Here is a 13,284-nt window from a genome sequence, read left to right as displayed (position 1 = left end):
CTTAACTTGCAGTCTTCAGGCCTGAGTTCAAATTCAGACTCTGCTCTTTCTTGCCCTGTGCCTTTGGACAGATCACAGCTGCTATGTGGTCAGTTTCTACAGTAAAATGAGGGTCCTAGATGAGATGACCTGTATGGTCCTTTCCAACTTTGAATTTGTCATATTGTGATCCCTTCCAGAGGGAGTAGGGAAGAGAGAGATCATCAGAGGAGTAGGTATTCAGTCCTCAGGGGGAGAAGAAAAGGGGAAATGAGGGAATCAGGAAGGACATGGAGAGTCTCCAGTACTTTACCCTCTCAAGAGATTAGAATTGACATGCTTGAGAAGATTTCCCAGTTATTCAAAACAGTCTATTCAAATAGAGAATCTAAGTTCCAGAATACTAAAGTCAAAGTAGATGAGTTTGGCAGCAAGGCTAGTTACCCCACCCAGGATTCACCTGCCTCCCCTCTCTCTCATCCTCCCACCAGCAGGGACACAAACACACCCTTCTACAGCTTGATGTAGGCCTGACCCACCTGGATTTCAGGGGTAAAGTGGGGTAGGACCATGGGGTGGGCATGGCCTTTGTTCTTGAAAATCATCCTCCTATGCCTCTGGATGAAATTCCTCTTTAGAAATTCATGCCTTTTAATAAGAATCTACTTTTTAAATATCCTAGAAAAGGGCAACATCAGCAGTCATCTACAATCTAGTGTGAATTAACTGCTTAGCATAATTCCTCCTTGCCAGGCAACCAAAGGCATTGGAATCATCAGAAAGGAGAAGAAAGGTGGTGAGATAATTGGAAATGCTGGAGCATGGCTGGGGAGGATAAGCCTAGCTAGGAGTTATAAGGAGAGGTTTTGGGCAGTCAGGAGGAAACACCAGTTCATGAGACATCCCTCCTATTGTAATGGCTAGGATTCAGGAATGTGTAGACAGGCACATTTATTGAGCTGGACTCTAGGGACTAACTCAGCCTCTTTCTAAAATTCCTGAGGACGAGCTCTAGTAGCCCCCTTCTGTATCCTTGGCATTTTAAGTTCTTTTTCCTGAGATCCCTTCTAGCTCAGATATCTATGTTCTGTAGTTGTGCAAGAGAACGTGAATGAATTATCCTGTGTTTCCTAGGTGGGAAATACTGTGTGGAGGCACAGGCTCAGTCTCACGGGAACAGTCTCGGGTCAGGTAAAGGTGAGGGTCTCTGGAAACCGCCGAGCTCTCATGAGGCCCCCCAGGTAACAACTGGGAATTGAGGGAGTGAGACGAGTTTATCTTGTTTTGCACCTCTTCTCGGTGGGAACACGCTGGGAAGAGCATCCCACCCTTGAGATTGGTCAGTGGTCTGAGCATGCCTTTGTCAATTGGCTGATGGGCTGGGAGCATGCACTGTCCACCAGCAAACCATGCAGCTTGGAGAGCTTAAGTGGGGACAGGAAAGCTTGAGATGGGGGGGCTCCCTTTGGGAGAGTTTTTATCCTGAATAAAGCCTACACCTCTGCTTCACTCTGGCGGTCACTTCTCTCGTATGTTCATCTGGCTGATCATCGAAGACCTGGTCAAGGTAAGCGACCTGGCAGCCCATGGCATTAGGCTGGACAATATGGTGCCCTAGAATTCTAGGAACTAGGCCAAGCCCCTTATGTTATACTTAGACAAACTAAGAACCAAAGAATGCACATGACTTTTCCAAGGTCACACAAGGAAAAGCCTGGAATGGAACACCTGCCAGCACCATACTCTCACTGCCTCTCCTTCTAACCTGATCCAGCTCCTGCTTTCTGGGTTGCTGATTTCACTCCTTGCCTAACTTGTCTGAGCAGGTTCAAGACTGATGACTTTCTCTGACCCCAGCTCCCCAATCCCAGGGAAATTGAGGACTTAGGTCACAACCCAGGAGAGGGAAGATTGTGGGTGAGAAGCAGAATCCTAGCTGACCCCAAGGTCTCTGAAGAGTTTCTTACCAGGGTCACAGACTTTACACTGGAGACACTCCTTCAGGCCACTATGGTGTGCTGTGTAGGTCCCAGGATCACAAGGCACACACATGGTACCTGTCATTATGCTGCATGTCTCATGAACTCTGAAACCTAATGGTACATAAGAGTCAACATCAAGATCAAGGCACAGGACCTTCCCTGCAGATGCCACTCCCCTCCAGCTCCACCCCCCCCCCCCCCCAGGAACACCCTGATACCACCATATGGCACCCTAGACCAGACTCGGGGAGCTACCAAGGTCACCATGAAACTTACTGTGGTTTACTATGAAAATTAGGATGGAACACATCCAAACCCCCACCCTCAGAGCCTTAGAACCCAGCCTGTCAAAACTGAAAGGGAATTCAGAACGAGCACTTAGATTGTCAGTATTAAAAAGAACTCTAGCACATGGAATGCCAGAGATAGGCAGGACTTCACAACATAGAATTCAGAGCTAGGAGGACAACTTCAGAAAACAGAAGAAATCACCTATGCCCTTGTTTTATAGACGTGAGAACTAAGTGACTGGTCCAAGGTCACACAGGTAGTGAGGGGGAACTCCAGGACTCAAGCTGGTCTGTAAGACCCCATTCCACTCTGATGTGAAGTAAATTTAGGCCAAGGCAGGTCTGGAATTTGAGGCCCCATTCAGACTGGCTTCCATGGTCACTGCCATGGGGGAACAGGGAAAACACAAGGTTGGAGAGGGTGGATTGATGGTGAGTGAAGGCCGAGGTACAAGAGACAAAATCAAAGTTTGTTTGCTTTAGAGTAAATCCAGAATACCATCCCTAAGGACTTAACTGACAATGAAATAAAACAGAAACTTATTAAGCACTTTATCACCAAGGCTTAATCTGAGCAGGTAGGTGGTACAGAGGATAGAGCACCAGGCCTGAAATCAGGAGGACTTGAGTTCAACTCTGGCCTCAGACATTTATTAGCTGGGTGACCCTGGGTAAGTCACTGAATCCTGTTTGCCTCAATTTCTTCATCTGTTAAATTGATCTGGAGAAGAAAGTGGCAAATCCCTCCAGTATCTTTGCCATGAAAACTCCAGATGGGATTGTGATGAGGCAGACCAGAACTACAACAAATCTGCAAGGCACCAGCTTGGCTTGGGGACAAAAAGACAGAAAACCAGAAAGAGTGACTACCCTTGAGAACATTACATTCCAGCAAGAAAATGTAAAATGCTAAAAGATAAATAAATACAAATTCATAATAAATACATAGAGTGATTGAGGGTGGAGGAGAGGAGAGTAGACAGAGACAAGGAGAGACAGAAAGAGGGGGAAGGTTGAAGAGACAGAGAAAGAGAAAATAAGATGAATTTTTTGCACAAAATAAAGGATACATTTTTCATTTTCCTTTTCTTGCTTTTTTGCAACATGACTATTACAGAAATGTCTTTTGTGTAACTTTAAACATATAATTGTTATCATATTGTGTCCCTTCTCAATGGGTGGTGGAGTAAATGAGGGAGGGAGAGAATTTGGAACTCAAAAGTGTTTTGAATTAATGTGAAAAATAAATAAATGCTCATTTTTGTCTGAGCTGTCTCTTGAAGACATGCTGGGGTTCCACAGGGCTGAAGTAAGGAGGGTATTCCAAACATAAGGGGCCCCTCAATGCCAATAAATGCACAGATGAGGGAGTGGCATGTGGGGTCCAAGAACCAAGACTAGGGAATTATGATGAGATGCATGGAGTCAGGAATCAGGACAAAGTTGACGAGTCTCTCCAGCATCAGCATTTGCTCAATAAGCATTATATGTGCCACTTGGCTCTGAACGTCATGGAGAAGGCAGAGGAAATCAGAGATGTGCCCTGGGGGACTTTTTCCGTCTCTTACTTCAATGACCACCCAGTTGTCCTCCTTCCAGTCCAGAAAGTCCTGCATTAAACCCCATAAAGCACTAGGCGACAACTTAACTCTAGATTCTGCATGCATAAAATCCTGCTGGCTGAATAAACTTGTCCTGTCTAACAAGAAGAAAAGCTGCATTATAAGGTAGTGAGTGTTCAAAAGTGATTTCTATGTGGGGAAAGACATTGGGCTAGATGCCCCACCATGATCTCTCTAGCCTCTGAGATTCTCTGTTTCTAGAATTCAAATGGATATTTAAAGAATGAGAGAGCCTGGAAAAGGCAGGCATTCATCAGAGTAAGAGAGTGATCTGTTCTGGAGAAAGAAACTCTGACTTACCTGGTTGGCAGGTAGGGCAGCATTGCCCATCCACCTCATACTCTCCTTCCATACACTTTAGTGCCTCCTTGAAGGGGATGAACTGAGCCATGAGAAACATGCTGAACCTCTTGGAAAAGTAGAGGAGGAGGTAATGAGAATGAGGGAGAGAGTGTGGTCCAAGTGGTGGCGTATAGGTTCTGGGAGCCCCCTTGAACTCCACTTATATCTTATCATTTGATCTGGTGTTTGCCTGAGGCCATAAACTTTGCATTATCCCTATGCCCCAATCTCTGTTATCCTTAACCTAGCCTGGCCCTCCATTGTCTGTTATCTCCTGATTGCTTAGACCTACTTCCCACCCTTAATTCCATTTTCTTGGTTTCAGGAGTCTGACCTCTAGTCACTTCATGATCTAGTCATCACCATACTCCTTAGACTGGTCCTCAAGACCTTCCCTAGACCCCTCCTCCAAGACTACTAGACTACCCCCAGATCCCTCTCACAATCTTTCTATATGTAAGACCCATCCCATTTCCATGAAGGTTCTCAGATTCCTTAAGAGTCGAGTCAACTGTGAGATTTCTAAAGAGTCTGGTCAATATGAGGTCTTTAATAATTGTTTTACTTTGGCTGAAAGAAGGCTTGAGTCAAATTCATTCAGACAGGACAAGGTGTGTTGGTATTTTGGTGTCCTGAGCACCCCTAACTTCAATAGTTTAGTTACTCAACTGGGAAAATTGCTAATCTCAAATTCTTCTCCAGTCACTACTGGAAGGTATGTAAGCCTCCCCCTTCCCTTATCCCCTTCTCACCCTCCAAGCACTTTGGAGGCTCTTTTCAAGACTGACCTCTCAGGTACCATTAGGTCAGACAGCTAAGAGACTGTCTAGCACTCAAGCCCCCCCAGTCCTCCCTGGTACCCCCTGTTTCCCATGCCACCCACTCTGTGGTCACCCCCTTCATGGATTCCCTTCCCTTTCTCTCTAACCCCAAACCCCATATTTCCTGCCTCATTCATCTTCCAGGTCTCCTACCTGCATCACCTCCCATGGTCCCTTCACCTGAGATGACCTCTACTCAGTTTCTGCCCCCACATCAGTCCCTGTTGTGTCTCCAATCATGGTACCTCTCCCTGAGGTGATTCCCATTCAGGTCCCATCCTCGGGCCCTGCCCCAACAGCAGTCTTTTTTATTATCTCCCCTCCTCAGGTGCCAGCTGATCTTTCCCCTTGCCAACGAGTTCCCCCACTTTTATTACTCCCCAGTCCCTCCTTCACAAGAGGTGGGGCTTCCCATCTCCCTCCACAACCACCCCCATCCCCACAGCACCTTCAGGGAAGTTCCTGTCTCATCTAGTAGACCGTTAGAATGCATGTTCCATTGTCCATTTTGCATCTCACTCCAGTTAAAGAGAAACTGAGGTGATACTCAGAAGATCTCATGGAGTTTATCGAGGGTTTTAGGGACATGTCCCTACAATTCAAGCTTTCTTGGGGTGATTTGCATATCCTCTTCTCCACTTCTTGTACCACTGAGGAGAAGAGAAGCATGTGGGAAGAAGCCCAAAAATTTGAGGATCGTTGGGCTAGTGATGATCCCACAAAATACCTCCCAGAAACAGCTGCTGTTCCCACTAGTGACCCAGGATGGGATTATCAAAAGAGTGAGGAGGGGGGAAGGAGATACCATATAATAATTTGCTTGGTAGGAGACCTAAGAACTGCATTTCAAAAGCAAATACATTTTCAAAACATCAAGGAAATTACTCAGGGAGAAAAGGAGAGCCCTGCCCTTCTCCAAGACCTTCTGGTAGAAGCCATTAAGAAGTATATGGATTTGGATCCTGACTCTATAGAAGGGGCAACAATCCTTAGTATGTATTTCATTAATCAGTCTGCCCCAGGTATTAAGAGAAAACTGCAGAAATTGGCAATGGGATGCCAAACACCTCAGGCCCAATGACTGGAGATGGCCTTTGCAGTTCTTAATAAGAGAGAACTGATTGCAGGAGAGGAAAGAGAATGAAGGGAAAGGGATAGTGACAGAGAACACACTCAATTTTTGGCTGTTGCCTTGACCAGGAAAAGATGCAAGGAATGACCCTCTTGGGCACTCCTGTCAGAGGGAGCCCCAGGAACCTATGCCTGTGAAACCAGGTCAATGTGACCAGGAAGAACATTGGAGGAAGGATTGTCCCCAAGGTTGGAAAAGTGGTGGAGCTACCCCCCAGTCTTCTCAAGACTCAGAATGATGGGGGAGCCTGGACTTAGCAGTGCTCCCACTATCTACATCTCTCACAAAGCTCTGGGCAAAACCCCTTCAACAGGACCCATTGAGGCAGGGACAGCTCTACACCCCTTGCTAGCAGGAAGCAGTTTCAGAAACTGAAACCTTCGCCCCTTACCTTAAAAAAAATTGGTTCCTATTTGTTTGAGGGGGGTAATGATGGGGTATAGGCTCTGGGAACCTCCTTGAATGCTTTTTGAATCTTCCCACTTGAGCTGGTATTTTCCTGACTCTATAAATTTTCCATTATCTACATGCCCAAATCTCTGTTATCCTTAACCAAGTCTAGCCCTCCATTGTCTGTTATCTCCAGGTAACCTTCAGCTGCTTCCAAGCCTTAATCCCATTCTCTTGGTTCCTGGAGTCTGACCTCTGCTCACCCCAGTCCCATCAAGATCTTCTGTAGAGTCCTCTTCAAGATTCTCCCTAGATTCCTCCTCCCAGACTACTAGACCACCCCTAGATCCCTCCCACAATCTTTCTATGTGTAAGACCCATCCCCATGTCCATGAAAGCGCTCAGATTCCAGTCTAGCCAATGGTGAGATCTCTTAAAAGTTTGACCAACATGGCAGGTCTTAATAAACTTTGTTTTACTCTGACTGAAAGAAGTTTTGATAAAATTCATTCGGGAAGGATCCAACATGTTGGTATTTTGGGGTCCTGAGAATCTCTCAACCTCAACACAATGTGTCAGAAAAACTGGACTCTAATCTTGACCTTGACCTGGTCACAAACTGACTAAATGACCTTGGGCTAGTGACTGGCCCTCTTGGGGCCTCAGTTTCCCATCTATAAAATGAGGAGTTTGATAGCTCATTTGTAACACAATATACTAGAGAAAGCACAGGACTGAGAGCCAGAAGATTTGAGTAAGAATCCTGCCTCAGGCACTTACTCACTGTGCTACTCTGCACAAGTCATTTAACCCTTCTTGGTCTCAATTTCTTCATCTGTAAAATGAGCAGATTGGACCTGGGGGCTTCAAAGATCTCTTCCAGCTCTGGACCTGGGATCCCATGATTTAATCGCTAAGAGAGGGAGTCTGACCATTCTCTAACTTTAAAAAGCACCAGCCGGGGAAGGCTAAGGGAGGATATAAGACAGAGGGGTATGGTACAGATGTGTGGTAATTTTAAAATGGTGATTAAATAAATGGTAAAATGGTAAAATGATAAAATGGTAAAATGGTGATTAGATGACACTTTACTTGTGAACTGCACTTTAAAGGTTTCCAGAGAAATTTAAACCATTTTCACACCAGTCTTACAACTCTGTGAAGGAGGTGCTATTATTACATCCATTTTACAGGTAGGGAAACCAAGGTTGGAAGAGTAACCTAGTAAATGTGGGAGGCAGGATTCAAGTTAGGGTCTTTCTGACTCCGCCCTCTCCAAGGGATGCTGTAGGATTGTCTCGCACAAACCTGAGAGGCCATGGAGAGGGAACAAGGGTGAGGAAATTCCTGCTAGAGGTCTCTAGAGAGGAATGATTGCTTCCTTTGGCCTAGTTGATGATCAAACATGCTCCACCTAAAACCAATAACTGGTGCTTACTTCCAAGGGGTGGGGAAAGGAAGTACCAAAGGGCAACAACGAAGATGAAATGAGACAAAGTGCTTAAAGGCACTGTGCTGGGTACATACTAGGCAGTTATAAATACTTGTTTTCATCTTTTATTTTATGCATTTAAAAAGGGTTTTTCAAGGAGACAAAGACCTCATGGAATTGCCAAAGAAATCCATACCTGCCCCCATGCTCCAATTTCTAATCTTCCTCCTCTTTACTTTGGGAATAAGGAAGCTCATGCTCAGAGAGGTAAGGAAAAATGAACAAGCATTTATAAAGCACCTACTGTGTGTCAGGCAGGAAGCTAGGTGACACAGGAAACAGAGGGCTGGGCCTGGAGTCAAAACTCAAGTTCAAAAATGGTCTCAGATACTTCCTAGCTGTGAGACCCTGGGCAAGAACTTAACCCTGGTGGCCTCAGTTTCCTCATTTGTCACATGAACTGGAGAAGGAAATGGCAAACCATTCCAGTGTTTGTCAAAAAAAAAACCCAAGTCGGGTCACAGAGACTTGGACATGCCTGAAAATGACTGAACAGCAATAACAAAAGTGTGCCAGGCATTGGGATGAGGCCTGGGCACAGAGAGAAAGACAAACATGGTGCCTGCTCTCAAGGGCTCACACTCTAAGTTGGGGGAAGGGGGAAGTAAGATGACTGGTCCAAGGTCCTACAGAGAAGAAAGAACAGAGACAGACTTTTGCCTCTGGGGCCTCTATCTGCCACACTACTGTTCCTCCTGTTGCCCTGCATCCATTTGTGAGAACCTCAGTGCTGTCAAACAAGGTCCAGAAGCCCCTGGTTCCATCTCGCTGACATGTAGAGGACAATAGGGAGGAGAAGCAGAGGGCACCAAGCCCAGCAGAGGCAGCTCAGACAAGCTGGGACCTGAATCCGAGTCAGCACTTCTTCCTACACAATCCAAAGGAAGCAGACCCAAAAGGGGGCTTTCCTTATGGGATGGTAGCATCCTAGCTCTAGAATTACAAGAAACCTCTGAGATCACCAGTGCATCTCTCCTATTGTACACATGGGGACATTGAGGCTAGAGAGATGAAGTGACAGATCCACTGTCACACAGAGGATAAGGGCTAGAAGGGGAACCTGAACCTAGGGCTCTGCCTACTGTGCCACCTTCATCAGACCAGAGGTCAGCAGAGCCTGGGCTCAGCTTCTTGGTACCACTATGAGAAGCAAAAAGTGTTCACCTCCGAAGTACCCTCTAAACACACATTACAAAGACAAAAGGGGAAAAAGAGAAGCCTACATTTCTCAGTTTATATTTTTAAATAAACAATTGTCTCCAGGACAGATGCACATATCTCGTTTCATTACTGAATTTTTCATTGACCTTTCTCTTAGAAGAATACAGACTTTTCTGATGTGCCTCAGGGGCCTCCAAAATTGGACAGGGCTCAGGCCCCAGCAGGGCGAGACAAGGAATAGGCGCTGACCAGCGTTGAGGGGTCAGTGACCAGGAGGCCAAAATCTAGCTTGTGGAACCAAGGAAGAAGACGGGGGTGGGGGGGAGCTGTTCTTGTGCTCCAGGGATCTGCTTAATCCAATATCTAATGTTCATTTGTTCAATCACAGAATAAATGTTACAGACCTTGTTTATTTTTATATCACTTCCATTTGCCATTATAGTCCTCTGTCTGTCTGTCTGTCTATCTGTTTCTCTCTCTCTCTCTCTCTCTCTCTCTCTCTCTCTCTCTCTCTCTCTCTCTCTCTCTCTCCACAAATATATACATACACATGGCAGTGGGTCCCAAGAATTGAATCTCAATCTTCAGACTTCGTCTGCCCTTCGCAGATCTCTAAGGTTCTAGACTATAGAGAAGGTGCCAAACTACATCGATAGAGGGAGAGCACCCTGCACCGATGAACTCCCAAGTCCAGTCCCCATACCGATGTCCAGTTTTTAGTTAATCTTCACTTCCACAGGTATCTCTCTCTATTTCTGTACCTAACAACCCAGAACTTAGAACAACCTCTGAAAAGGAAAGGGGGAGAGAAAGGGGAAGGAAGAAATAATGCAGAAGGAGAAGATGTCCAGGGGGTTGTAAGAGACAACCACCTCTTGCAGCCACATTCTGTCTCTTCTACTTTTACTGACTGAGGGACATCAAACAATTTACTTAGTTTTTCTGGGCCTCAGTTTCCTCATTTGTAAAATGCTAAGTGATTCAGTGGATAGATCGCCAGGCTTAGAGTGAGGAAAACCTGAGTTCAAAACCAACCTTGGCACTTACTACCTGTGTGACCCATACATATATATCCCCACATATCTCAAGCAATCAAACAAAAGCTATGGCTAATGAACAAACAAAAACTAGCTAGCTGTGTTTGCCTCAGTTTACTCATCTGCAAAACAAGCTGGAGAAGGGAAATGGCAAACTGCTCCCGTATCTCTGCCAACAAAACTGCACATGTGGTCACAATATCAGCAGGATTGAAAAATGACTTCCCAACCAGCTTCAGGAAATGGTTGACCTTGCTACCTTCAGAGATCCTTCTTGTTCTCCCCCTACCACACAGTGTCTAACTCTCCTTAAATGTTTCCAATTTACTCCGCTGTCCCTCTAATCTTCTCTCCCTCCCTGTCACTGTATTCCAGAGGAAGGAACCTGGACTTTGGAACCTTTTTGTGTCCAGTATTAAGGCATGGAGAGTGTGGGAGGGGACTGGGGGTAGGAACAAGGGAAGGGGGCATGGGATGTTAGGGAATTAGGAAATGGGGAATGGAAGGGAAAAGCTGGGTGAGGGGATGAGGAGGAGGGAGCTGGGAAGAGAGTTAGAGCGAGACTTAGGGAGGAAACGGGGAGAAACTCCCCTGGTGTCTCGTATCTTCGTCTGAATCCTTCTCCCTAACTTCGGGAGTTGGGGCTACAGGAGTCTCCTTTGGTTGGGGTGGGGGTGGGGGTGGGGGGGTGGGGGTGGGGAAAATCAGGGCAGTCCCTGTCCACCTTCTGCCAGCCCCGGATTCTTACCATCAAACGGCTTCTGTTTACCATTTCTGTGGATCTCAGTTCAAACCCGACGATCCCCAGCTCCAGAGAACAAGCCTTTTGTGAAAGTGAAAGTAAATGATGCAAATACACAGGGAGAAAAACAAGTGCTGTCAATGCTGGCTTTGTTTGGAGTGAGGGGAGGGATGAGGAGGAAATTTGGGACTCAAAATCATGTTGAAAACTAAAAAATGAAGAAATTCATTAAAAAAAAATAAGCAATGCTTTTCAGCCCAGGTCGTGGCCGTAACTGACAAAAGTGCACACAATCAGAACAAATTTGCAAAGCAAGAATAAGCTGATGATGATCAGAAACTTCAAAATATCCTCATCTTGGGGGGAGGATGTGTATAAGGGCAGGAGATGATGGAGTGGTTAGAGTGCCAGGCCTGGAGTCAGGAAGACCTGAGTTCAAATTCAGCCTCAGAAGCTCACTAGCTGAGTGATCCTGGGCAAGTCACTTCATTCTGTTTGCCTTAGTTTCCTCATCTGTAAAATGAGCTGGAGAAGGAAATTACAAGCTCCTTCAGTATCTGTGGCAGGAAAACCCCCCAAATTGGATCATATTGAACAACAACAAGGAGGATGTGTACAAAGACCAGAATAGGTCTTGCCAGATCCAGTGTGGGGGCTGGGGGGAGGAGGAGGAAGGGGAGGGGGAGGGGAAGATCCATGGGGGAGACTCTAACCAAATGGAAACTCTGAAAATGGTGACTCTTCACTGTTCATCAGTGGCTTTTCTGGGTTTCCACTCCAAAGAACACCATGCTCCTTGGAGCCAGGGATTGTCTTTCTTTCACACAGAGAGAGAGAGAAAAATATATATACACATACATGTATACGTATACACACATACAAAATACATATACACATATATTTATATGTCTGTATGTGTGTCTATACCTATACACATACATGCATATAAACATATATACACTTACACATACACACACACATACATATGCATATATATCCCCTCATATCTCAAGTAATCAATTAAAAACTATGGCTAATGATCAAAGAAAAACCAACTGCTGCAATAATGTCAATAGACCCACACATAAAACACAGCTGCACTACAAACCTCAGCCTGTACAACATTGCCAAACATTGCCACAGCATGAGTATAGCACAAAATGTAATCAGTTGAACATAACAGCAAATAAAAACCACTCTCAAGGTGTAGTCATTCCTATGTACAACAATAAACATATTTAATATGTTTATTCTGCAGGTCACTTTTCCCATGGGAATACCACACATCACCATGAGACAAGTAGAAGTCTGCCTTCAAGTTTGCCTACAACATGATAACTTGGTCTAGTGACTGCTCTAAGCTGCCTGGTTCTCCTGTCACTGACTGACCTCTCTGTTCCTGTCCCAGCCCTAGCAGTTGGTGTGGGCTGATGCTCAGAATCATTCTAGGCCTGTGTCTACACCTGGATTGGCCACCATTCCAGGTTGGTTATCAATCTGCTCGGGCTCTGTGGGTTGCAGCTACACCCTGTGAGTTGCTGTAGCAGTTTGGGGCATGAAAGGAGCTGACTCCAAGCTTAATTCTCCTGCCCTGTAATAAAACATAGAATATCATTTACTGGCTCCATCACTTTAAGTGTCCATGTCTGGGTCAGAAAACCTGGTTGGTTGCTTTTTCTCAGCTTTTTTCCCAGAGTTGTCTATCAGTTCTCTCCACCTGCTCATTGGAAAGTCCAAATAACTCTCTTATGGACAGGAGGTGGTTGTGATAAATAGTCCTTATAGGGTCCCCTCTGTTCTCTGGGGCTTTGTGTAAAATGGCAAGCTGCACAGTCTCTTAATAAACTTGTATAAATTAGCTGGTGCATCATCTAAATCCCTGGACTATGAAGGCAGTCTTTCCTTTGTCTCCTTCAGATACAGGAATCTGATATTGGTTGATACATAGTGGACATTTGATAAATACTGATTGTTTGTTTGATTGATTGATTGATAATATCCACTAGGGAAGTCCCAGAGTAAAACTCACTGGCTGCCTAGCAGACAATCCGGGATGTCTTGTACTTGTGGCATATTATCATGGTCTGTTGTTCAAAGTTCAGTAACCAATACACACCCATATCTTTCCCTTTTGGGTATCACCACCATGAGTGTTCCAGAAGGGCTGCTGGATTCTGCAGTGATGCCACTGACCAGCATTTTTTGGAGATGGTCTCTGAAATCTTCCCTTCAAGACAAACTATGAAACCTTTGCCTTACATGGAGCCTTGCACCATGTGGGGCTCTGCACAAAG

The 13,284-nt window shown here is 45.4% G+C and overlaps 1 protein-coding gene across 2 annotated transcripts in view; it reads right to left on the bottom strand.

The window, feature by feature from the left end:
• LOC140504064 (tumor necrosis factor receptor superfamily member 14-like) overlaps positions 1 to 13,284 on the bottom strand; it is a 52,408-nt gene that overhangs the window by 26,365 nt on the left and 12,759 nt on the right. For both annotated transcript variants that reach the window (XM_072608595.1, XM_072608594.1), the window contains exons 4-5: positions 4,174 to 4,280; positions 1,947 to 2,072 (exon numbers count right to left, since the gene is read on the bottom strand). In XM_072608595.1, coding sequence (XP_072464696.1) covers positions 1,947 to 2,072; positions 4,174 to 4,280 — 233 coding nt within the window. The remainder of the gene's footprint in view (positions 1 to 1,946; positions 2,073 to 4,173; positions 4,281 to 13,284) is intronic.

Source organism: Notamacropus eugenii, chromosome 5 (genome assembly GCF_028372415.1).
Source record: "Notamacropus eugenii isolate mMacEug1 chromosome 5, mMacEug1.pri_v2, whole genome shotgun sequence".
NCBI classification, from domain to species: Eukaryota; Metazoa; Chordata; class Mammalia; order Diprotodontia; family Macropodidae; genus Notamacropus; species Notamacropus eugenii.
Note: the sequence above shows the minus strand (reverse complement) of the source record. Positions and strands in the feature narration are given on the sequence as shown.